Genomic DNA, 25,874 nt, shown 5'->3' with positions numbered 1-25,874 from the left:
TTTATTTCTGCTTTGTTGTGGAATGTACATATAGATATAAATAGTGAGGCCAGTTCAGTCTGTTGAGGCTGGGAGGAGGACTTCCCTGCCTGAGGGCCCTGTTTCGGCCAATCTCCACCTGGCCCAGGCCGGCTTTAAGTACTGCGGCTGCGGCTGCTAACCCGCAAGGATGAGGGTATTTTGAGGGAAATTTTGTTGGGAGTTTTTGCTCTTGTTACTGATATTAACTGAGATTACTGATACTAATTTTTTGTATCTTTATTTTTATGTGGAAATTGTTCAGTTTGGTTATGTAGTTTTTAATGTGCTTTATTTTTATGACTACTTTGTTATGTTTATAATTATGAAAATCTTTTCATCTTGTAAGCAGCCCTGAGCATTGTTTTAACTGGAAAGGCGGCATACAAATAAAAAGTGGTGATGGCAATGGTAATTGCCAGTTTGGGCATCTGAGTTTTTGCTGTGGCAGCTATAAATTGAGAGAAGGGTTGAGGAAGGAAGGATGAGGAACTTGCAGGCCCCAAACAAAGAATTGGGGGCTGACAGAGAATTATCATGATATGAGCTTAGCAGAAGCAAGGCTGAAGGACTTAACAAGAAGGTGTGCAAGGGCAGAAGAGAGCTATAGCTCTTGAATACACTTTTTGGAGTTCCTTTCTGCCAAGGATAAGCGCATGCCAAGGTCTGTGCCAAGGTCTTCTTTTTGTAAACAGTGGAGGGCTTACAATTAACATTCCTCCGCTCTTTTCACCCGTGGTCCACACATTAAAGCTCTGCGTCTGAACGCTCTTATTTTTGTTTGCCTCAAAGCTTTCCCTGTGAAGAAGAAGAAGAAGAGAAGAAGAGTTTGGATTTGATATCCCGCCTTTCACTCCCTTTAAGGAGTCTCAAAGCGGCTAACATTCTCCTTTCCCTTCCTCCCCCACAACAAACACTCTGTGAGGTGAGTGGGGCTGAGAGACTTCAAAGAAGTGTGACTGGCCCAAGGTCACCCAGCAGCTGCATGTGGAGGAGCGGGGACACGAACCCGGTTCCCCAGATTAGGAGACTACCGCTCTTAACCACTACACCACACTAGCTCTCAAAAACCCACCCTTTATCAATCTGCAGAAATCCCAAGTTGAGGTTTGCTCTGATTCAGCTTGAAAGAGTGCGATTTTGCAGGGAAAGCTGGAAGGGATTAAAGCTCAGACCTCTACCTGCAAAAAGCGGGGCAAAAGCTAAGTTGAAAAGTCCAGAGTCTATTTTATACTATATGTTTATTTTTGTATGTAGCACGACTGCCACCCTGTGGCATCTGAAAGTAGAATATTAAGTTACATGCAAGTGAAGTTGCTGACCCATGAGTAAAAAAAATGATGGAAATAATTTCCAGAAAGGTTGCTGTGTTCCCGTCTGTTGCAGCAAAAGTAACAAAGAATCTTGTGGCACCTTATAGGCTAATATATTTATTACGGCATGAACTTTCCTAGGTTAGAGTCCAGTTCATCAAATATATGAAGTGTAATCCTCAGTTGGCAGGTATGCATACACATGGTTATAAGGAAGGAAATGTAGAGGTCTGAGTTAAATAGCAATGAAATGTAGAAAGCACAGCCTGCCAATTCAGTTAGAGCTTAAATGTAGGAAAAACAAGCACACAGTGATCCTTCAGAATGGTAGTTGTTGGTAATCACTTTAGCATTGCTAACAGTTGAGGAAATAGTTGTCTGTTTTAAAGTAGTTATGAAGGCATGTTGAGCTACACAATCCGCAACTTGGTGCAAAGTTGTTGTTTTTTTAAATTATTTTTCCTTTGAGCATTTCCTCAAATGAACCTTTTAAAAGCCCCAAGGTGGCTGTTAATATATTCTGATAAGTTCCACTTCAATAAGCACCCAGTTGTAACCTGAGATTATAGCTTTTTATAAGACGTTTGTATTGTTCAATCATGCTTCTTCATAGATTCTGTCTCCTGTATGCAGACCTACATTTATGGGTTCAGAGTTTGTTTATTAAAAGCATTTTTATTCCGCTTCTCAGCCAAAAAGTGGCTCCTAGAGTCGCTTACAAATGTGAATGATAAAATAGTCTCTGCTCTCAGGTGGGTACTGCAGCCCAAAGCGCCTTTGCACAAAGCTTGGGAGTGGGGTTGGTTTGGATGAAGATGTCTGCTGGCACACAGGTCTCCATTTCACACACCAAACGTGCAGGAGGGCAGAAGTGCCACTGGCGGGATCTCTGCCAGCTGCAGCTTCGAGAAAGACCTGAATTGGGGAACTGCAGGGGTGGGGAAGAGCAGAGCTAGTCTGGGATCTGCTGGCCTTCCTGCAAAATATGGATCTAATTAGCAACCCCACCCCACATTCTGGCCAGTGTGAGCAGCAGGGCTGTGGGTATGGCAGTGCCCCCCGCTGCTTTGTTAAGCCTTGCTGCTGCCAAAGCCAGGGCACTGGTTGCAGGGCATTGGTCGCAGCCTTACAGTCTAAAACACATGACACATAAGGAAAAAGGCTCTGGAGGGAGGAGGGTGGAAAAGGGAGAAACTAGAAGAAGCATAATAATCCACAATACGTTTACAGTGGTACCTCGGGTTAAGAACTTAATTCATTCCAGAGGTCCGTTCTTAACCTGAAACTGTTCTTAACCGGAAGCACCACTTTAGCTAATGGGACCTCCCACTGCTGCCGCACCACCACCGCACGATTTCTGTTCTCATTCTGAAGCAAAGTTCTTAATCCAAGGTACTATTTCTGGGTTAGCGGAGTCTGTAACCTGAAGCGTCTGTAATCCGACGTACCACTGTATATCAGAAAGGAACGCTGTGATGCAAACTCAGCTGATGTTCAACAAACAATTCCCAGGAAAGATTATAGAATCTAGAAGAGAGACTGGTTAACCTGCTTGAGCTGTCCCAATTTATCTGATTTCCAGGAGGTACGTCAAATAACCAGAGAGGGTTCTGGCATTCTTCATTTACAACTTTTGTGTTTCCCATCACCATTGATCTAGTGCACTGTTTACACTGAGGCTGTGGGTTATGACCGTAACTACAGCTAAAGTGTGGGCGCCACAGAAAGCGGGAGTTATCTCCTCTCTTCCCCGTTTATGAAATGAATGGCATGCATCAGCTGTCAGGGTGGCCATGTGTCCCCTTACAGGGGACAGTTCTCTGCTTGACAGGTTATCGGAGGACAGCCCTCTCTTTGAAGGAGTCCTCTGTTTGAAGGGGTTTCCAGTCCACATCTGGTTTAAAGGTAAAGAACTCCAAGAAGGGAGCATATGCAGGTGGGTGGGTCTTAGCAATGCCCAGAAACAGCACCTGGAGATGAATTTCTGTTTCAATAATTGTCATTATAAAACTGCATCTATGCATACAATTTAACATATTAAACTAATATGTATGCTCTTTCATGTTGAGGCATTTCCTTTTTCCTTGGCAATGCTTAAGTGGCTACCCTGGGGTGGAAGGATCAGTCAATTTCACTTCTCTCAGTTTCTCATTTTTCCCCAATGTAAAGGTCAGGTCTCCAATCCCAGAATACTGTTCCTGGCAAACCCGAGATTGCTAGATGGAAGAATGTTTTCTAACTGTGACTGCTTTTAGAATGTATTTAAAACAGTAATTGTTTTTAGAATGCTGTTGCTTTGCTTCTCTTTTTTAAATTGTGGATCTGTTTGAAACCCTGGGCTCCTTTGGGAGGAAAGGCAGGATGTAAATTCAATAAATACAAATAATCCCAATGCCAACATTTGACCAGTCACCATTCCCCACAAGTTTCACAATCTAAAGTTGGGGTAGGCCATTCGGTACTTTCCTGATGTCATTGGACTGCAGCACATTTGGTCAAGGGAAGAGAAGCATTGTCGTCCAGCAACATGTGCAAGGCAGCACATTAACTACTCCAGATCTAAAGTAGTATAGGGTAAGAATTTGAGTTTCAAGCCATATGCAAGGGCTGCCAGCAGTTAGGTATTTCAACACACCTATCAGTGAAATGTGTTGTTCATACTTCTGCTATTGGGGGCTGACTTCATTCACAATGTCAACTATTTCTACCTTATATATTGTCAGTGTGCCTTCTGCATGTCCAGGTTAATTGATAAAGGCTGCAAGCCTCTACTCTACCGTAAATATTACTTGTTTCCAGTTAATTCTAGCCACTGCAATCCTAGCCTTTTAGCCGATTTTTCTCCAGTAAAAAGAAATTGGAGTAAAAACACAATACTTGCTGAATTTTGGGGTTTTCTGCCTCAAGCACCAAAATACCTAGTGCAGTGCACCTTGACTTGGATGGTGGGTTTTGGGTTCTTTGCTGTATTTATATCAGACCTTTTTCTCCAAGGAACTCAGGTGGCATGCAGGGTTCTGTCTCACCTCATTTAATCCCAACAACATCCCTATGGGGTAGGTTAGGCACAGAGGTAGTGCCTGGCCTATGGTCACCCACTGAACTTCATGGCCAAGGGGGGATTTGAACCCTGCTCTCCCACATCCTAATCAAACACTCTGATCTCCCCACTGTTGCTACTCTTGCCTCAGACAGCAAAATGCCTTGGGCTGGCCCTGTACCTTGTTCCCCCAAATGTCAGCATTCTTAACATTCCATCACTTTGTATTGAAACACAACATTTAAATAGCCATTGTCATGGGTTGTGTTTTTTAAAAGTCTTTCTTCTTTGTGTAATCAACCCACTTATGAGACTATTTCATGCACTTGAAAAATGGGTTCTGGTTCACAAAATCTTCTGCCACAGGCAATGTCTTTGGACCCATGTAATTGCACACTCCCCCTGATTGGTTGGCACAAAGTTTGTGTGGCGGTTGTACACTGCCACTGTTTGCTAAGTTTCATTCTCATTTGTGCTGAGATGATGTGGACAGAGCCACCCTCCTCACAGTGACACTGCTTGCCTGGATGGATAACGGCAAGGTCAGGGCAGTGGGAGGGGGGATGATGGGACAGCGGATTGGCCGATGGTGGTCCTTTCATTGCAGCCGCACAGCCACAGCCTTACCTGCTCCAGCCCCATTCAGGTAAGCAGCAGTGAAGCAGGGCAGCTCCATGATTCTGCTCCACTACATACATTGCTACTATATAATAATAATAATAATAATAATAATAATAATAATAATAATAATAATAATTTATTATTTATACCCCACCCATCTGGCTGGGTTTCCCCAGCCACTCTGGGCGGCTTCCAATCGAGTGTTAAAAACAAAACATCACCAAATATTAAAAAGTTCCCTAAACAGGGCTGCCTTCAGATGTGTCTTAAAGAGAAGATAGCTGCTTATTTCCTTCACATCTGAAGGGAGGGCGTTCCACAGGGCAGGCGCCACTACTGAGAAGGCCCTCTGTCTGGTTCCCTGTAACCTCACTTCTCTCAATGAGGGAACCACCAGAAGGCCCTTGGCGCTGGATCTCAGTGTCCGGGCTGAATGATGGGGGTGGAGACGCTCCTTCAGGTATACAGGACCGAGGCCGTTCAGGGCTTTAAAGGTCAGCACTGACAGCATCATTACACGCCACTTTCCAGTGCATTTTCTTGCACTTTTCTTATCACATTTTTTAAAAGTGTGTTTGTTGAATGGGAGCACCAAATCCCCTTCAACTGTGCAACCTCAATTTGCTTGTGTATGATCATATCTCTCATGGATCTAGATATGGATCACATCTAGAAAACAGTGTCAGTTGGGAAGCAACTACTGCATGACTGTTATTTTGACCTATGTCCACTGGTTGGAGCTGATGGCAGCTGTAGTCAAAAGCAGCCAGTGGGCAACAGCTCTTAATGACATCTCTCCATGCTACCAAATCTCCTTTTGTTTACTTGCATACTTTCTACTGGGCGTTTGTACATTTCCAAATCATGCTTTTCCCCTGTGATAATGTTATGACGTATTTCCCTTTCTTCCCAAAAGGAGAAGGGCAATAAAATCTCTAGGCTATTGAATTGAACAGAACAGAAATATATAGAAATATATATATATTGAAAGAGCAAGTGAAGCGGAAATTTAAAGCCCCTCTGCTGGGAAAAACAGTATAAATAACTGAAGACATCTTGTAAACAGTGCGGTCATAACCTTGAAACATTAAACAGCTCTCTGGGATCTGGCGCATCAGCTGCCTCTGGACTGAGCTTGTTCAGGGGAAAGAGACCAGCACTTTCTGTTTATCTCTCGGCTTAATCTCCCACCGAGTAACAAATCAATTCAATTCAATAGAAAGAAAGTTGTTTAAGTTAAGAAGCCAGAAGGCACCATACAGCTGGGCCAGGCAGAGGTATACCCTTCCCCCAAATGCAAATCACTCTACTCCATCAGTATTCCTTAATTCTCCTTAGGTGCAGCCCCTGGCTCCACCACCTCATAATGTGATCATGTCTCTCCAGGGGCTTCCCAGTGGTATCTTTGAATCAGGCTTTTACCACTCATGGGCAATGTTTCCTTCAAGCCACATCGCAAAGGGATTAGCACCAAACCTGTTTAGATAGCCAAGGCTCATATGAAGTAAAAGAAAGATGAGAATTCATTTGAGAATATACCACAGCAGGGGCACCCAAACTGTGGTTCGTGCATTTCCAGCAGTCCACAAGCAAAATTAATATGGTCCGTGGAGTGTCCGTATTAAATATTTTGTATTGGTTTTTAATCGTATTTTTACTGCGTCTTTTCTTCTGTTGTATTTTAATGTATTACAATTTGAATTCTATAGAATTCGGGTTGTAATACAATGAAATGAAATATAAAAAATGAAAGTAAAAATATAATTGAAAAGCATACTGCAACCAGCACCACTCATTGCAATTGTTAAAACAAACAGAAGAAAAAGCATTAAGGAAAAGCATTAGGACTCCCAGCAATTTCCAAGTGGCTCAGTGGCAAAGGATTTTGGGAACCACTGTACTACAGAATGCTATGTGTTCACTTGAGAGCAATTACATTTTTTCTTCAATGGATTAGGAATGGAGGATGTCAAGTTTCACGAAGTTGAAAGAGATCCGAGCCAGCAAACCTCTTAAGAAATTAAGCATCGCTAATATTTTATACTGAGATTATCACTGAATCATCAGTGTATGTCTGTGCATATAACAAGGCTTCAGTGATTCAATCATCATGCACTGAACAACATGGTTTAAGTACCTTCTGCGATACATAGAAGGCACAGATTTAGTATGTGTATTTGGGGGACATCCTGATTTTAGAAAATTCTGACAACACCTTTGCCCTCAAACTGTGATGCAATGTCTGTTAGTTAATTCTGGTCATCCGCCTGGCAGACAACAAAATGAGACACACCTCTGATAGACAGCAAGCATATGGGACGCTCTGTACCAACGTCAGTGAGCCTAGGATTGGAATAAGGAGAATGAAGAGTGGTAGCCAGTCAGGATTGTGTTAGTGCTTGCCAGGAAATATAAGTGTTCATGTAGATGCATGACCCATTCAACTCAATCCACATCAGGTGGATAACAGAGAAAGCAAACATGCATCCCAGCAAGTTTTCATCAGATTTATTAAAATCCCATCTCTTTCCTGAGCTTTAAAGAACATCTCACCCGGGTTGGTCTTACAACACTTCCTCAAGGTGCTGAAGCTTGAACTTGGGGGATTCAAGGTTTGGGAGTGGGGAGATTAAGGGTTTTGTGGGGGGGGGTACATTTTTATCCCACCTTTTTCTCTTGAGTTTGGAGTACATGGTTCTCCCTCATTTAGTCCTCACAACAACCTTGTGAAGTAAGTTAGACTGAGAAGCAGAAACTGGCTCTATTGACTGCATCCCCCGGAGTCTCACTCCCCCCCCCCATTGTTTCTGGATGGTTGGGGGATCCTTCATAGAATATTTAGGGGTAAAGGTAAAGGGACCCCTGACCATTAGGTCCAGTCATCTCGCTTTATTGGCCGAGGGAGCCGGAGTACAGCTTCCGGGTCATGTGGCCAGCATGACTAAGCTGCTTCTGGCGAACCAGAGCAGAGTACGGAAACGCCATTTACGTTCCCGCTGGAGTGGTACCTATTTCTCTACTTGCACTTTGACTTGCTTTCGAACTGCTAGGTTGGCAGGAGCAGGGACCGAGCAACAGGAGCTCACCCCGTCACGGGGATTTGAACCGCTGACCTTCTGATTGGCAAGTCCTAGGCTCTGTGGTTTAACCCACAGCGCCACCCACATCAGCTTAATTTGATACCCCCTATAATTTGGTTTTCCAAAAAGTAACCTATTCTACATAAAGGAAGGTCCACAGCTGAACGAGGATGTTAAAATGTAAACTCATAACTTTTCTCCACGTTGCACCCAGATCCTAAACACGTTATGTGTATGTGCCATTGAAAGTGGAGCACTTTTCCAAACAAAATGGCTTAAGAGCAATCCCACTGAAAGCAAACAAAGCCAGCAACCTAATTCTAGACACACATTGGGCATCAAATCCCTTTGAAACCACAGAACATATTTCCCAACAGGAAACAACTTTTTTAATCCTGCAAGCACCTTCCTTACAGACAACTCCATTGAAAGAAATGGTGACTACTTCTAAGCAGCGCTCTTCCACTTTCAGTCTTTGCATTGGCAACATTCAAAAGAGACACACTCTATACTAAAAGACATAGTTTGCATCTTCAGTAAAAAGTACTCCCTATAGTGTCTTCAGTACATGGGCAATTTAAAACTGTGTTTCCCACATCCACTGCCATATTAACCATGTTTGCATATTATAAATCCTAGTCTTAGGCTATAATCTTATATATATTTACCCATTGAATTTACTTACTTATGCACAGGAGTCTGTTAAAGTTGTTAATAGTGAAAATGTTTCAACATCTAGTTCCTCCACCTTGATCAGTTTCTGGATTGAGCTAACATCACAAAACATCTGATTCCACAACTAATGTCACAATGCCTTCACTTCCCAATCAAAACTCTCATTACATTTTGGAGGGGTGTGTGTGTGCTTTCTACAAGTTTGGCAGCCCCTGTGCTCTGTTTCTCTAGCCCTCCAAGCCACCCACCCCGCAAGGACACAGTCTAGCTCTTCTTAATTATAAAAATAAACATTTTGCAATCTAGGGTCAAACAATTTTGCATTGTAATGCATCACACCATTTAAAGGTTTGCAGATGAACTGATAATATGGTCCTGTTCAGCGATTTCTTTTTTAAAAAATACTGTATCTTTTAAAAGAAACCCAAGCCACTATATGTGCTATTTTTGTTTCCTGCTAAGGACCAGTGGTTTTTTTTCTTTTTTAATTGAAACAAAATATAGCAAAGCGTGTCTGAAGAAAATATATCCATAGAATATCTTTAATGTGAATTCTTTGAGAGAGATGTGACTATCGAAATAATTGATTCTAGGAATCGCAGTCTTTCACAAGAAAGGGGGGGGGCACACAAAAACAGACAGTGGCAAAGTCTAGGAGGAGGAATCCAGAAAACAGCCCTTGAACCAGCAAGGCGTTGTTGCAGGATAGTCAAATATATACAAGTTAATAAAGTTAAATACGTGCACTGTGGGATTTCCCCCCTTCTTCCTTCGGCATGGTGCATTTGGTCTCCTCTTCAGATTTAGTGTGTGTTTTTATTCCTCACGGGGAAGCGATCTGGTCGGCTCCTTCCTTTCTCACCACCGCCAGTCCTGCACACGAGTAAGCCCACATACTTGCATGCACAGGCAGAACCTCCTGCATGCAAACAAGGTTGCTGTTCCCAGGCTTGGACATCTTGGGTCAGGATGCTGTAGGGCCACACAACCGAGTGGTGCTCCCTGTTTCTTTCAGCTCGTTCTCCGGTTTGCCAGCAACCATAAAGGGCCATGTCTGGAGCCATAAGGGAGAGAGGGTGGGGGGGACAGAAAAAACAGAATAAGAGGGAAAGGAGAGATGAGAGAGAGAGAGATCAGTGTGCTTTAAATGGTGTAGCACTTGGACGGCGATAAAGCAAAGCCAACTGTCAGAATTTCATAGACTACCCAGGTGTTCTTTCTAAACAATGAGAAGAAGTGGTTAGACTAGACAGTTTCAGCTACTGAGCGTAACCAGGTCTTTAAGATGGCTCCGCCGTATTGTCTGGAATCACAGCGCAAACACAAAACACTTGGTCCATAAAAGCATCTCTCGCTCTCTCTTTGCGCGCGCGGGTGCGCCCTCTCGCCATAGTTCTCTGTAATCCTCTGGGTGACGGGTCACGCTTTATTTATCCTCGATAGCAAAATGTGCCACGTTCGATTAGAAATGATAATGTTTCCCTAAAGCATATTAATTGACACGGCTCGCACAGGCAGATTGTGGTAGACAGATTTAAAACCTGTCCATTCTCTACTGGGTAACGTCAAGGCACGGCTGCTGCTTTGTTTTGAAAATGATAACAGCGCTATCTGGTTCTAAAAGCGTTACAGAATTGGCCATTTCGTTTCTCTTCCACGATATACTTGGATTTTGGTTTCCAAAAAGTTCCTTTGAGGTGAAAAGCCCTTCAGCTGAACGCAGTGGGTGTGTAAATTTTAAAACTGCAAAAGCCCATTATATCCGCTAAATTTCTTTCCAAACATAAAGCGTTACAATTACTTCAGGTTGCTTTTTATTTTTTTTAAATGTGCAAATATTTATAATTAAAAAATCTGCCCAGCTTTTTATGCTTGTTACAGCAATCGCTGCACTACCATCTTATGGTTTAGAATAATATTAAACAATAATACAATAACAATGACCAAATTAACATAGTCCGGACATATTATATAACAAAAATCTTATCTTCAATCAGAACATATTTTGGAAACATTTTTTTTTGCTTCGTTGCTTTCTTATTAATGGGGCATCCTTTTGCTAAAATAATTATACTCATATAAGTATGAACACCAATATTATGTTAATTTTTGTCAGTAACGAATTCATTTTAATTCAAAAAGATTCTGTTAATATTAACATATTTAATTGCTGCTGCTGTTTTTGTAATCGTTTTTGCTTATATAAAAAATGACTACTTTTTTAATTTTCCAGAACGACAATTTTTATGGAAAATAGAGAAAGGAATGCATTCCCCCCTCCCCCATGGTACTCATTCATTTAAAATAAAAAGTCTTGGACTTTTAAAACCTGGGGGATGGAGTTTGTTCCACTGAGCTGTAAGGATTTGCTTTTGTGTTTTAAAAATATAAACCATTTTAGTCGCTGTAGCAAGCTATTGAGTTTGCTACCCTGTCCCTTCCTACCCGGGACTAAGCCCCATGGAACTATATGGGATTTACATTTGAGTAACCACTAGACAGGCATTGGCTTGCGCTGTAAGAGATGCTAAATATCTCAATTCCTGGGGAATTGGTTACACACCCACTCTTGAAACGGGCTTTTAAATATATTTCTATGCCTTATGGTTGCCCCATTTAGAATCTCCCCCTGTCCTCTTAGTTATCTGGAGGTGGGATGCAGACGGTTCCCAAACATTCAAAGCCGCCCTATTCCTCCTCCCCCTCCCCTTACTGGAACCAGTGGTCAGAAATGTGAAGGTGTGTCATCGCCCGCGACCCCCGGACAACTGGAGCTGACAGAGACTCCTGACGACAGAACACGAAAATAATGGGGCAGCTGCACGCTAACCTTCAAAATTCGTTTGTTGTTGTTTCATCTTGAACTTCCAATAATAAAAGTTACGACGTAGGGTTGGAAATAGACACAGGAGGTCGCGCATTCCGACGTTCGACGCCCTTCAGTGAATTAATCGGGCGTCTCTCGCAGTTCAGTTAGTGCCCTTGGCGAGAGAAGCGCATCTCGCCGTTTGAATAAAACGAAGCGGGTGGCCCAAGTGCCTAACCTAATTCTGTGGCGCCCACCCAAGCCCCCAACTTCAATCCTGAGCGAGAGGGAGGTGAGAAAGGACTGGCTCTGAAAGAGCCTCGCTGTGTCTGAAGCAGGCTGCCACCCGGGGTCTAGTCGCCAAAGGCGACTGGAGAGGACTTAATGCGAAGTAGCATCCCTCTCCCCTCCCTGCACTTACCCCGGGGTGATCCAGCTCGGCTGGAATGACGAGGAAGGGAGGAAATTCCCAGCCCAACCGTTCCAGGCCGTACGTATTCGACGATTTTTTTAAGCAGCAACACCAAGGGTGGTTGGGGTTCCTTGGTTTTTTAGTTATGTATTTTGTGTTCTATTTTTGTATTTTTTCTGTTGTGAACAGGAAATTCTGGGATTTTCAGATGAAGGGCGGTATACAAATTTAATAAATGACAACAGCAACAAAAACTGAGCTCAGGGAATGACAGCTCCTCCGAATAAATAAAGCAGCAGAGCAGCCAAGCGAGGTTTGCTGGGGGGGGTGTTATTCTCAGAACCCCTCGAGAGCAAGCGCGTCGAAGGATCTTTGGGGCGCCCCACAGCTCCTGCCCGGTTTGTGCCAAGTGGGGCGGGGGCTGCTCTCCCGTTTCCTCCCACGGAATCAGGGTCGCCTTTAGGTCAAACACGTCCGTGGTGATGGTGTGTGCTTTGAAAAAAGAGGCTTTCGTGCCGTCGGGGCAACACTTGGGGGGGGGGGGGGAGAGACCACAGCCACCACTCAGCGGAATGACCGGGGCTAATGGACCACGTTTCCAAGCAAGGACAATAACGTACCATTGTTACTTAAAAAGCGACAGACGGGGAGGGCCGGGGATGGTAAAGTTTCTGGGTCTAAAAAGAAACCTAGCTACCCGGAGCTGATGGATCGGGCTGCCTGTAAGCCTGCAGAAACCGACGGGACCCCCCTCCCTCCCAAGCGGAGGTGTTGGGAAAGGGGAAGAGGGCAGAGCTGGCGGTATGGGCTGCTTTGCCCGAAGGGGCCTGTCAGGACTCCGAGCTGGTCCCGGGCGCTGCCTCCCTGCCTCCCTGCCCGCCTGCCTCCCTTCCGTGGGGTGGGGGTGGGGGTGGGGGGCGCTCTCCCTTCCAGGCCGCTTACCAGGTTGACGGGGTGGATGTAGCCGTTCTCGTACTTGTCGCTGGCCAGGATCTGCCGGAGGTGCGCGATGTAGCTGGAGGCCAGGCGCAGCGTGTCCAGCTTGGAGAGCTTGGTGTCGGGCGGCACCCAGGGCAAGGTGGTCTTGAGGCGGGAGAAGGCTTTGCTCAGCACCCGCATGCGGGCGCGCTCGCGGGCGTTGGCCGCGTTCCGCTGGACCTGCTTGCCCTCGGGGCCCAGCACGCCCACGCCGCCCAGCGGGCTCTTCTTGCCCGGCGCCTTCTTCCGCTTGCCCGACGAGGGGGCGCTGCCTCGGCCCTTGGCAGGGGAGACCCGATCGCCGCCTCCCCCGGAGCCCTCGTCGTTGCTCTCGTGGCAGCGGAGGGGAGCCGGAGGCGCCGGCCGCGGCCGCGGCGTCGGGGAGCAGCCGCCCATCTTCAGGCTGCCGTCGCATTCCAGCATCTCCCCCTCGGGAAGGTCTTCTGCATCGCTCAGGGAGCCCGTGGACATGGTGGGGGCCGGCAGATGCCGCCTGGGAGGAGTGGGCAGCCGCAGGCGGGTGAGCCCGCCGCGCCTCGGATCCCCTCCTGGACCTCCCTCCCTCGCCCGCCTTCGGACGGTGAGAGGGAAGGCTGCGAGGAGTTCGACGAGGCGGACACCGGAGTCATTTATCCTGGGGGGATGGATGGGGAGCCGGCCGGCCCAGGGGAGGGGCTTCCCCGGGGCTGGCCACGGCCCCTGCCTGATCGCGCCAGTCTCTCCCCACCCGCGTTCCTGGGTGAAGCAAGAGGGACTCCAGAAGTAGATCAGGGACAGGGATCTTAGCAGGGCTGCCACCTTCTTCACTTCCCTTGGATTTTGTCTCTCTCTCCTTTGTCACCCAGTCTAGCTCCTTGGATGTCTCCCTTAGAGATGAGCCTTTCTAAGAACAGGCCTTGTTGCTTTCAGAACTGAATGGAGGTCTCCTATTTCAAATATCACGACTCTCTCTTTTTTGGCCGAATGGATCCAATACCAAGCTTTCTCTCTCTCTTTCTATCAGCGCACGGAGGGAAACTGTAATATTTTGCTCTTGAGCATTCAAGCAGTTTTCTGTCATTACAACGACCCATGGACCCGTGGAGCAAGGAGGCTTGTGAGGGAAGCAGAGAGAGGAACTTGTCTCAGTGGAGCAGAAACTGATGATGTGGACCTTGCACATCATTTGCCCTGCTGATTATACCAGCTTCTTCTTCTTCCAGGCCAAAGATAGGTACAGCAGCACAACCCATTAAAGCACCAGCCATTTGCCCTAAAGATGGTGTAGACTTAAATTCGTGTCTGCCCTAGTTTCTGTTGGGCTACAACCTGTATTCAGTTGTTGTAATAATAATAATAATAATAATAATAATAATAATAATAATATACTCAGAAGTGCAGGGGTAGCTAACTTGGTGTCCTCCAGAGGTTGGTGAACTATAGTTCCCATCAGCTCCAGCCAGCATGGCCAAGGATAGAGAATGATGGAAGTTGTAGTCCCCGCAATAACGAATGATGCTGAAATGTTACACTGGTATTCTAGCGTTTTCAGGGTTTATTGTTATTTTTCAACTGACCCTGCCTACTCTCACCTCTGTCTGTGAAGTCAGTTCTAAAGTTAGTATGCCTTACCAAAGGGTGCAACTCATTTACATCTGAATAGTTCCATCATGGGAACTGTTTCCGTGTGTTGGAAATCATGGCTATTGTCTGAAGGAAAATTATGGCTTCAGTCTGAGACTCCATACCTGGGATTTTGGGTCAACACGCAGAGGGTCAGTCTTGTGTGTCTGGTTATTGGAGGGTGCCACTTTTTATGTTTACAAGTAAATTTGCAGGGAAGAGGAGTTTGAAACCCAGAAGCTGGCTTGAGTCGTGATTAAGACCTACAGTTTGGAGCCAAGGGATCTGGATATTGTTCAGCTCCGCTATGGACTTCCTGCACGACCTTTGGCAAGTCAGTTTAACCTCTCAGGGTTTGAGTTTCCCCATCTGTGAAATGGGAATGATAGATACTAGAGTTTCACTTATTCACAGCTGTGGTGTGAGATGTAATTCATCAATGTTTTGCTGGAAATCTAGAGCTCTTCCCCTGTGTACTGCTGACGTAAATGTAGACTGAAGTGTTTTAAAAATATTTTCTTTGATGCTACATTTTTTAAACACACAAAGAAACCTTCCCTCTCCTATCCTAAAATAAAAAATAAAATAAAAGCCTAAACAGATGATTACCTACTGTACATTAAAAAAATTGCATAAGGAGTTGCCTTTAAACCAAAGTGACATGTCAAGTAACAACTTCCTTCTTCCAATATCTATATACTGGATTTATGGTTATATTTATCTGGCTCTTTTATATGCCTGGAAAAGATGTGTATAAGATCCACTTCCTGGGGGATGGCATTTGAATAAACAAATAGGGCTCAATCCAGTTCACTGTGAGTGCAGCATGCACTCACACACAAAGGGATCCCCACAGGACAGGAATGTGGACTCTGTGGCCTTGCAGATGTTGCTGGATTACAGCTCCCATCATTCCTGACCACTGGCTATACTGGCTGGGGCTGATGGGACAGAAGTATAGTGTCCTGATCAAGGGAGGTAATAGTTCCACTCTATTCTGCCTTGGTCAGACCACACTTGGAGTCCTGTGTTCAATTCTGGGCAACACAATTTAAGAAGGATGTTGACAAGCTGGAACGTGTGCAGAGAAGATGATCAAGGGTCTGGAAACCAAGCCTGATGAGGAATGGTTGAGGGGGTTTGGTATGTCTAACCTGATAAAGAGGAGACTGAGAGGAGATATGAGAGACATATCAAATGTGGGGTAACAGAAGATGGAACAAGCTTGTTTTCTCCTGCTCCAGAGGTTAGGATCTGAACCAATGGGATCAAGTTGCAAAGGGAGAGTCTGGCTTAACATCAGGAAGAACTTTCTGATTGTAAGAACTGTTTGACAGTGGATCAGACTCTCTTGGGAGCCTGTGAACTCTCCTTCACTGGAAGTTTTTAAGCTGAGGTTGCTTGGCCATCTGTCATGTATGATCTAGTTGAGGAGGCTGGATCTGCTGCCCTTGTGCATCCTGCTGCCTGAGGCAGCCACCTCACCCTGCCACCCCTACCTTAGCACATCATCTCAGTCCTGTCTATTCCCTTCTCATGGCACCAGTGATAAAAGGCCATTGTGCAGAACAGGAGGCCATATTTTTAGGTTTATTTTGGCAGGGTACACCTAAAAGAATCTGCTATACCAGCCACATCCCCTTTTCTCTTTTGCTCTGCATCTGTGTCCTGTATCTGCAGAAGCTGAAGTTCTTGGATGTTATTTGGCCCTCAGCTTACGCTTTTCTGGTCACAAGATTGGATCCAGGGACTGAACCTTTTCACATGCTGTATTTGAATCTTGCCAATTGTACGACGTGGAACTGGATTCAGAGAATTAATCCCCCCCCCCCCCCGAAGAAAGATGTGATAATGATTAAGTGATAATAGAGAGTGCCCAAAGAACTCCCAAGAGGTGATGGTCTTCATCACACTTCATATAAACTAGATCCAGTGTTGTTTCTGAGGTTTGGTGAGCATACCAACAGAGGAGCCAGCTATACTTTGGCTGCTTCAGGAGACCCAGTTCAATGGAGACCTCAGCATTTTAAAGTATGCTAAAGGTTGTTGCATGATATTGATCCTCCTCCTTAATAATGAGCAACAAAACTGTCTTACCTCTTTATCTGCATGTGCTTCATTCAGCCATTGAAAACACCAAAGAGCCAAGAGTGAAACTGAACCCCTTGCCATTTCAGTGCAAGCTAACACCCTCCACGCTCCCCTTAGGCTCCAACCCTAGGCAGGCTTACCTGAGAGTAAGTCCTATTAAAATTAATGAGTCTTTCTTCTGAGTCAACACGTCTACAAGTGTTAGCTTCATGTGATGCAGTCTGTTTGTGTTTTCACTGTACTTTTAACTAAACAGACTGTCAGCATTTCGGGCTTAATTAATTATTAGGAATTGTTACTTTAGACCATCCCTTCTTCCAGCCGCCCCCCTTTAAATTACTAATCATCAGGTCTGAGATTTATGGTCTTTCTTATTTTACGTGCCTGATTGTTGTTTGTGCAGGTGGACCTCTAAATGGCCGTTTTCCTCAGCCAAGATTTATGATCCAAGTGATTGATACCAGGAACTTGTACGAGGAGCCTCCCTCAGTTTGAGGATGACCAAAATATCAGGTAGACAGTCGCTCATGTCATTGAACATGAGCAGGCTGAAGTGATGGCACACAAAATGAAAGTTTCTTACCCAGAACTCTAGTGGACAGTGCAGGGTTAAGAGACAATGGAGTTCCTGGATACTTTCATACATGGCTGTTTAAGCTGAGATAAAGGCTTACAAGAGTCTGGATTCAAAGTAAAAGTTAACAACAGAGGTTTCTACCACTGGGGGCCCATGCCCTAAATCCTTTTAAGTACCAGTAGCATGTAATGGAGGAGGATGTAGCGTTGAAAATTCAAAAGCAGAAAATATGGAATGTCTTGAGCTGTCTCAAAACATGAATTTAGCATTATTTCACAACAACCCAGATTCATTACTGGTCAATATTCTGAAAGAGTCTGCCTGGACAAATTGCTAACATTCAGTTTATGCATCTTGAATGACCTTTTAAAACAAAATAATAATACAGTGTTTTTTAACTCTATGATTGCTAGGTGTGTGTGTGTGTGTGTGTTTGTGGTTAAAAAAGGTACACATTTACTTTAAAATGTCCAGTTCAATGTGCACATGACTTGAATCCAAATGTGGTAGAAGTGCCACTGGTATAAGCTAAAGTTTTAAAATTGCAGTGAGAATGCCAGCATTTTGCCAGCACTAGAATATCCAAGCAGCCATGGATTCAGTGAGTTGGCAGGTCCAGTTCAGAACTGCATTAATTAGTGATTCCATAGCCTGACCTTTGCACACTACTGCAATCTTGCTAATGTCACATCTGAAATTGATTACAATATTACATACCATATAATACATCTGGTTTTACAGTTGGGCCACAACTAGGTTTCTCCACAACAAAGAATATGGCCTTATATCATGTGAAAGAATAGCCACACTGAGCTGTAGGCAATCTTAAAAATGCCCGGTGCAGATAAAAGGTTTGACATGCTTTCCACACAGAGTCACAGTGATGTAATCAGAGCACAGCAGAGGCTGCAAGTTTCTTAAGTGTAATGCTGAATCTGGCCTTAGTGATGAGAAATGCATCAGTATAGCTCCGTCGGTAGAGCATGAGACTCTTAATCTCAGGGTCGTGGGTTTGAACCCCATGTTGGGCAAAAGATGCCTGCATTGCAGGGGGTTAAGTGGCCCTTGTGGTCCTTTCCAACTCCACAATTCTATGAAATATTTATAAAATGTTTTACCACACTAAATGTTGCAATTCCTTCTTCCAAATATTCAGAAATGCCTTAGAGTGTGTTTGGGGCAGGGGGCGACTCCAGTGTTTCACGACAACTTATAACCCAAAGATTAAAAGTGTTTTGATTCCGAATCTCTCTTTACATGCTGTTTCTACGTTGGCTAATCCTTTACATTTTTGTGGTTTACGAGGATGATGAAACCCGTTGATAAGAAATCATTTGTTGGGTTTCCTTCCCAGCAATTAGACTTGGATATAGTTCTGAAAGATGATTTCAGTTTCTTAGAGACAAACCCGGGTTCTGTCACCAGCTAAGGCAGAATGCCTCCCCTTAAATCAGTTGAGGACTACTACTTGGGGCCTGGCTGGATTGCTACCAAGTACATTCGCAGGAGGCGCATAAGAACACAAGAGACCTCCTGGTTCAGCGCAAAGGCCTAAAGTCTAGCATCCTGTTTCCCACACTGACCAGACAGATGCTTCTGGAAACTCACAAGCAGGGTCTGAAGACAATAGCTCTTCCCAGCTGTTGCTCCCCAGTAACTGCTGTTCACACATGAAGCAGCCACCTTGCTGAAGCTAAGCAGAACTGGGCCTGGTCAGTATCCAGATGGGAGATTGCCTGGGAACCCTATGGATGCTGCCTTGAATCCCAAGAAAGGGAAAAATGCAAGAGATAGAAATGTAAAAAATGAACACATAACATGGCGGTTCCTTCCCTGTAAGTATCCTTATCAGCCATTGATGATACACCTAGCCTCCATGAATACGTTAATCCCCTTTTAAAACTATCTAAACTAGTAGCCATCAACACATCTTGTAGCTAGGAATCCCAGACATTAAGTATGTGTGTTGTGGGAAGAATGCTGCATTTGGTCCATTCTGAATCTACTCCCAAACAATTTACTGGGTGAACCTGCTACATTCTAGTATTAAGTAGAGGCGAGAGGATTTTACTTGTTCCATTATTTTTCAGTAGATCCACTTGGTCTTGTCTTCTGCTGCTTATGTATGAACTCGCTACGACCTGAGTTAATGAGAAATTAAATTTTATTCTTGATGAGGCTTGGGGGCCAGCACAGAATAGTAACTAACTCTTCCAGCCACGCCACACCTCTGAGTCTGGGAGCTGGCCTCCTGGGTCATAACTCTTCCTCATAAAGAGGCCACAAGCCAGGTATTTGGCTGATAATGCATACATTGCACACACTGCTTCAAGTCTCACTCATCATGAATTCTTGCTAGGCAAATCCGGTCTGGAATAAGAACACATGCAGTTTCCTGCAGGATTCATTTTCTTTGGCATATTTGCACACACACTGCCCTCAAACGTTACCAATGTTCATGTGTGCATTGATAAAACACAGCAACCTTTCCCCACCCCCCATATCAATGTGATTGTGTGAAGAACTTTCTGACAGTAAGAGCTGTCTGACAATGGAACGGACTCCCTCAGAAGTCATTGGAGGCTTTTAAGGAGGCATAGCAACCTGACATGGAGGGTTTAGTTGAGATTCCTGCATTGCAAGGGGGTTGGACTCCGTGACCCTGAGGGTCCTGTCCAACTTCCCTTCCAACTCTACAATTCTAGGCTCCTAATATATATTTTTTGGACACTGTTTGCAGTCTACCTAGTGCAGTGTTAGGATTTCACAATGGCCTACATCACAAGATGCCTGTTGGTCTCCCATAAGCAGGATATGTGTTCTGTTGCCTTCTCCTGCTCACGATCTCCAGTGACCGGTATTCAGAGGCATACAGGAGACAATATAGCTATCATAACTAGTAGCTATTTATAGCCTTTTTTTGTAGGATTGTATCAATTCACACAACTATACATCAGCAAAGCACTGCACGCAAAGAAGCTGGAGGCAGCGGTATGTGTGATCACATGATATTGTGTATGTGGTGGTTTTTATATTTGGAATATTTAGCAATATATACATGTACAATGTTTATGAGATGGGTATGCAAATAGAAATGAGCTAAAGGAAATGAGCTAAAGGAAATGGTAGCAAGCTGTGTGCACAGAGATTTCTGCACACTATTCAGATTCATAATTCAGGTGATGGATTCTTAATGGATTGGGATTATGTTGGAAACAAGACAGAAGACCCTTCTGATATGCAGATGAAAACAAGTGAGTCAGGGTACATCCCTCTACCTAAATTATTGCCTAGGTAAATTTGGAGGTCCAAAAACTGGGCAAACAACTGGATCAGGAGATTTTCAGAAGCATCCCTATGTGGATTTCCATAGGCTATCTAAACTTGCAAAAGTTCTTCATTCTATGCTTGAATCATAAGCCAGCATCATTCTGGCAACTTTCAAAATGCCAAAGCAATATAAATACCCTCAGGACGAAAAAAAGCCATTGTTAGTTAGAACCAGGTTAGTTAGAATACTAAGGAAGATTTAAGCTAAAAAGGCTTTAACTGAGGCAATGCAAAAAGAAAAGAAAAAAGCCAGGGCTGGTAACATTATAGCAGAAAATAGCAAATGACCTTAGTAAAGTACTCAGAAGTCCCTTGGCTCCCCAGGAAGGAAAATAAAGCACTATTTAAAAGTTTCCTGTAATCCTTCCGCTTGTGGATGACACTGGAGTCTCAAAGGAGATCTGTCATAGGTTAGACTAACCGTTAGAGTGTTTTCTTACACCTTGGTTATAGCTGGACCTCCCCTACAAAATGACTAATTCTGGTACTTTCTCCTGCATTTTAACAACTAATGCAATTCTACAGTACAATTCAGAGTTTGTGTACATGTTTCATTTTTAGTAGTAACTTATATGCTTATGTTTAAGTCTCCTCTACGCAATGGCTGCTCAACATGCTTCTTTAAAGTGAAGGTAAAGGAGAGTCAGTCAGTCTCCAGCATAGTGTGTTGGTAAAAACTGCAAGCTAAGATTAATTTAACCTTGAGAGAGTGATACTGAGATTGGTGATGGTACCTTGAGAGGTGGCTGAACCTTTGCCAGAAAGATGGGCAAAGTCATGCCAAAGTAATCTTTCAGTCCACCAATTTTATTCAAAAATTTTATTTAAAATGGTGGCTGGCATCCAAATGTTGACAAAAACTGCTTCCCCTCTCATGCCGAGTTTTGCAACAATATCTCGAGAGGTGTCTGAATTCACAGAGAATAGATGGGCAGACAGATCTACAAACCACTCTCCAAAATACATTGTTGTGAGTTTGCGAGGAGGCAGGCTGTATACCTGAATCCCTTCTAATTCCTGGATCCAACAAGTGCTGGGATAACCAGACAAGTTTCTTGGTAATGGCCCCCAAACTATGGGTGCTTAAGGGAAAAAAAGAAAGTGGCTTTGTGCCAGAAGAAAAATGAGTGCCCCATCTTCCCTCAACTGTCTGTTAGTTAGAAAGACAAAGATCAGAGCTGAGCTAGAAGCAGGAGGCTGCAGGCTGGGCAGCAAGGAAACAGCCAGGCCTGATCTCTTGTGGAATCCCAGTCTGTGGCCTTGAGAGAAGCAATACCCTCTTGGGCTTTTAATGCTGTAAACCTCTCCATCGTAGGCTCAGGTTGTATGTATAGGTAAATAAACCACATCTCATAAAAACCCCCACAATCTCTGCTGTCCCTCATCCTGAGGAAACCAAACCCTGGATAAGTACTTGAAACCCCTGGAATATCACATCACTTGAAGACTGGGGTGGTGTGCAACACTTTATTCATGGTAATTTGCTTGTGCAAAATTTATGTGGAAGTTATGTGATATCCAATTTTTGTTGAGCATTAGTTCTAATTTCTTTTGCGAGGAGATTTAATTCAGAGCGATAAACATTTATCCTGATTAGCTTGCATGGTAGTCATGGGCATAGCCACGATTTTTCTTAGGGGGGATTGACTTTGTTAGAAGGGGAGGACTTTTGTTGGGGGGGGGGGAATAACCGACATGATTAGTCAGTTAGTCAAGTATTTCTATTGTTTTAGTTGATCTAGCTGCTCCCCTGCCCCCTGCTCCCCTTGGCTATGCCCATGATGGTGGTTATATGTCTTCCTGTTCATCAGTCATTTATTCCACATCTTTCAGTGCATTTCCCCGATCACTTTACTAGCTGCAAATAGTCATTTACCATTAACCCCCCCCCCACAAAGCTTTACTCCACTGTGCAAACCTAAATTTCCTGGATGTGATTGTACCCTCCCACAAAATAGTGACAGTCTGGAGGTGATTCTGTTACATGGAGTTTTGAAGGGGGTTTCTTCTTTACTCCCTTCACTGGAGAAATCAGAAAAAGTCACAAGAAAAGAAAAGAAAAGAAAAGGAAAGGAAAGGAAAGGAAAGGAAAGGAAAGGAAAGGAAAGGAAAGGAAAGGAAAGGAAAGAAAAGAGAAAAGAAAAGACGATTCTCCTGAGAAGGAAGTAAAAGTTTGAACCTGGTGACTGTCTGGTTCTTTCAGTGGCACAGACAGAGGTTCCAACAGTTTGGATCTGATTAGAGCCTTTATAACGTTAGCTTTTGCTGTAAATTCTCTGCAAGTAAACATTTCAGAAAGGGAGTGTATTGGAACTTGTGGCAAGAAGTTTTTATTTCACGACCTGGGAATTCTTAGTTCATTGTGCTTAAAGGAAACAATTCAAAAGTCCATCGGGGAATTTTTAAAAATATTTTATAACTGTGGCATTCCCCACCCACATTTTTCAACAGTAAGCATTCTTTAAAAAGAGGTTTTATCCAGAAGCTGAAACTTTCTAAGCTGTCCTCCTGGTGTTCTTGAGGAACCAGCTATTGATAGAATGCTGTAGATATTATTTTCTGAGTAAACTTGATGGAGGTAAGTAGGATGGCACACAACGACTGCCCAGTGCTCCCCCCCAGGGGGTACTCAAGAGTAAGTAGTACTGGCGCCTCTTTTTTGTTGTTAAAAAGTGTGGAAGTTACTGTAAGAACTTCATGGTGAGTACCAACACCTATTTTTCTGGGGGGGGGGGGGAGCACTGCGCCTGTTTACTATGCACCTTTTGTAAACTTTTGAAAGAGCCTCTGTTATCATATATGGGGGTATCAATGGGTACAATCCCACTCTCTCTACTAACAGATATTCAGGCTGCTCCAACGTCACGTCTGCATGCATTCTTAAGGAATGCAATTTTTAAAATCTGTAGCCTTCACATGTCCTGTTACAATACTTAGTTTCTGTCATTGTTAAACGTGTTTTTACTCTGTGGTATCTACAAGTTTCCTCGCTGATTAATATAGTTTTAGTTCCATTTTACACGCGCTTAATGCTGGTTTCATATTTGTTGTTGACTCTTCATTGCTGAGCATGTTTTAATGGATCTCTCCCCGCCCCCATGTCTTGGTAGGATGTCCAGAGAGCAGTCGCTACCAAGCATCTAGTAAATAAAGACAACAAATAGATAAATGCTTGCTTTGCATGCCGTGCCTCTTCCATGTTAAAAAATCTACTGAGGATGCCCTGACCAAGGGTCACCACCAAATCATGGATTTGGCTGTTATGGCCACCAGCTATTGATAGACCTGTCCTCTATGAACCAAGCAGTTTTTAAGCAGAGGCTGGATGGACACCTGGAACAGATGTTCTCACAGTAGATTTCATGCATTGGCAGAAGGCTAGACTAGATGATCCTTGAAGTGCCTTTCAAGTCTTTGATCTTAACTGCTTGCATCTTAACTGCTTGCATAGGGTGCATGTGTCATGTTTACAACAGGGTAGGCAGTGACTGGATGCAGGATCCTGCTTACTTACATGAATAAATATCTCCACTGCTAGATCCAAGCAGATTAATTTTATTCCCGCCTTAAATCTACTTCTGCTGACTGTTCATTTATGACGTTTGTTAAAAAGCCCAATTTACCGAAACAAACAGAACAACCTTGAAAACTTGAACATAATACAGTGGTACCTCGGGTTACATATGCTTCAGGTTACAGACTCCGCTAACCCAGAAATAGTGCTTCAGGTTAAGAACTTTGCTTCAGGATACGAACAGAAATCGTGCTCTGGCAGCGAAGCAGCAGCAGGAGGCCCCATTAGCTAAAGTGGTGCTTCAGGTTAAGAACAGTTTCAGGTTAAGAACGGACCTCCGGAACGAATTAAGTACTTAACCCGAGGTACCACTGTAGCTGGAAGGAAATATAGTGCATGCAACATTCTATGATTTGGCACCTTGGTGTTTCACAGAGAAATAAAAGCCTCTAGAAGTTAACTATTGAGAAGAGCAGTTCCAAGGCCAAATTTGTACACAACATCAAAGGAGAATCACTCATTACAAACAATTGAACAACTGATGCACAGGGCCTCTGCGTGCAAGAAAATGATCAAAGTGTTACTCTACAAATGATGATTTAAGACTGATGTCCATCAGCACGTTTGACGATGCACTCTAGCCTTCTCACTTGTCTCAGGTTCTACACATCTCATTTCAAAACAATCTCACAACCACTGCTCACGTCCCTAAACCCTCAGCATGAAACTCGCTCCCCCTCTTGCCTATAAAGAAGCAAAACAGGTATTTCGATGGTGCCAAATTTAATGTAATGGTTTTGAACCTGGTTCAGCAGTGTCTGGGAATCAATTACATGGACATGCTTACTTTGGCTGTGCTGATTTAATGAAAGTTTCTGAGCTGATACAATGGAGTAGATAGGCACTTAGCTAGATATAAGCAAGAGTGAAATTGATATAAGCAACGTTGACTTTACAAGGGAAGAAAGAACTTCAGCTATTTGAAGACATGCCCATTTGGTTTCCTAAATTGGCTGCTTGCTTTATTGATTCATCAGGATTTTTAATCTGTCCCATCACCAAAGACTCAGTATAACTGTTTTTCTTAAATGTGGATGTAATGCAATTTTAATATTTAAAGCACTGTGTGCATTGGTGGTGGTGTATAAGAAGCAGTACGACTTATAGCAGCAGCAAATAATCATAATAATGATCATTTATCTAAAACATTTCTAAACTTGCAATTCAAAGTTTCCAAGGCGGTTTACAATAATTAATAAAAGGCAGTGCTAAAAGCATCACAGCAGGAACAAAAAACATATAAAGAGGTTAAAAGCCTTGGAGAATTTAAAAAGTCTGCTGGCTGACTAAAATTCATCATGATCATAATTATCATCATCATCATCATCTCAGCAATTTTTTTTACATGCTCCAGGATTTCAGACAGCTGACATTCATAGGATTACTGTTTCGAAGGTGGTCTTCCTAAAAAAAAGCTCAACAACTTTCAGGGAGTTCTGGCAACCCTATGGGGCCAGAATGGCAGAGTTGGAAGGGACCCGAGGATCATCTAATCGAACCCCCTGTAATGCAGGAATCTCAACTAAATCATCCATGTCAGATGGCCATCCAACCTTGGTTGATAAACCTCCAGGGAGAGTCCACCACCTCCCGAGGGAGACCATTCCACTGTTGAACAGCTTTTACTGTCAGAAAGTTCTGCATGGTGTTTAGTCAGAATCTCCTTTCTTGTAACTCGAATCCATTGGTTTGGGTCCTAACCTACAGAGCAGGAGAAAACAAGTTTGCTCCATCTTCCATGTTACCAGCTCTTTAGA

General features: G+C 43.8%; 1 protein-coding gene across 1 annotated transcript; it reads right to left on the bottom strand.

Annotated features, from left to right (window-relative positions):
* Positions 1-9,262: 9,262 nt before the first annotated feature.
* TCF21 (transcription factor 21) lies at positions 9,263-13,998 on the bottom strand. The gene is made up of 2 exons (XM_081856304.1): positions 12,908-13,998; positions 9,263-9,801 (listed from the first exon to the last, which is right to left on the bottom strand). Exons 1-2 carry the CDS (start codon positions 13,412-13,414, stop codon positions 9,712-9,714), a joined length of 597 nt encoding a protein of 198 aa, XP_081712430.1. The 5' UTR covers positions 13,415-13,998; the 3' UTR covers positions 9,263-9,711.
* Between the last annotated feature and the right edge of the window lie 11,876 nt (positions 13,999-25,874).

The sequence above is a fragment of the Podarcis erhardii genome (genome assembly GCF_964252035.2).
Source record: "Podarcis erhardii genome assembly, chromosome: 3".
Taxonomy (NCBI): domain Eukaryota; kingdom Metazoa; phylum Chordata; class Lepidosauria; order Squamata; family Lacertidae; genus Podarcis; species Podarcis erhardii.
Note: the sequence above shows the minus strand (reverse complement) of the source record. Positions and strands in the feature narration are given on the sequence as shown.

Excerpts from the sequence above, each read along its gene's own strand:
- TCF21 (XM_081856304.1), bottom strand. The coding sequence starts at position 13,414 with ATGTCCACGGGCTCCCTGAGCGATGCAGAAGACCTTCCCGAGGGGGAG. Across the intron at positions 9,802-12,907 it reads ACATCCACCCCGTCAACCTG|ACATGGCCCTTTATGGTTGC; the intron begins GTAAGCGGCCTG and ends TTATGGCTCCAG.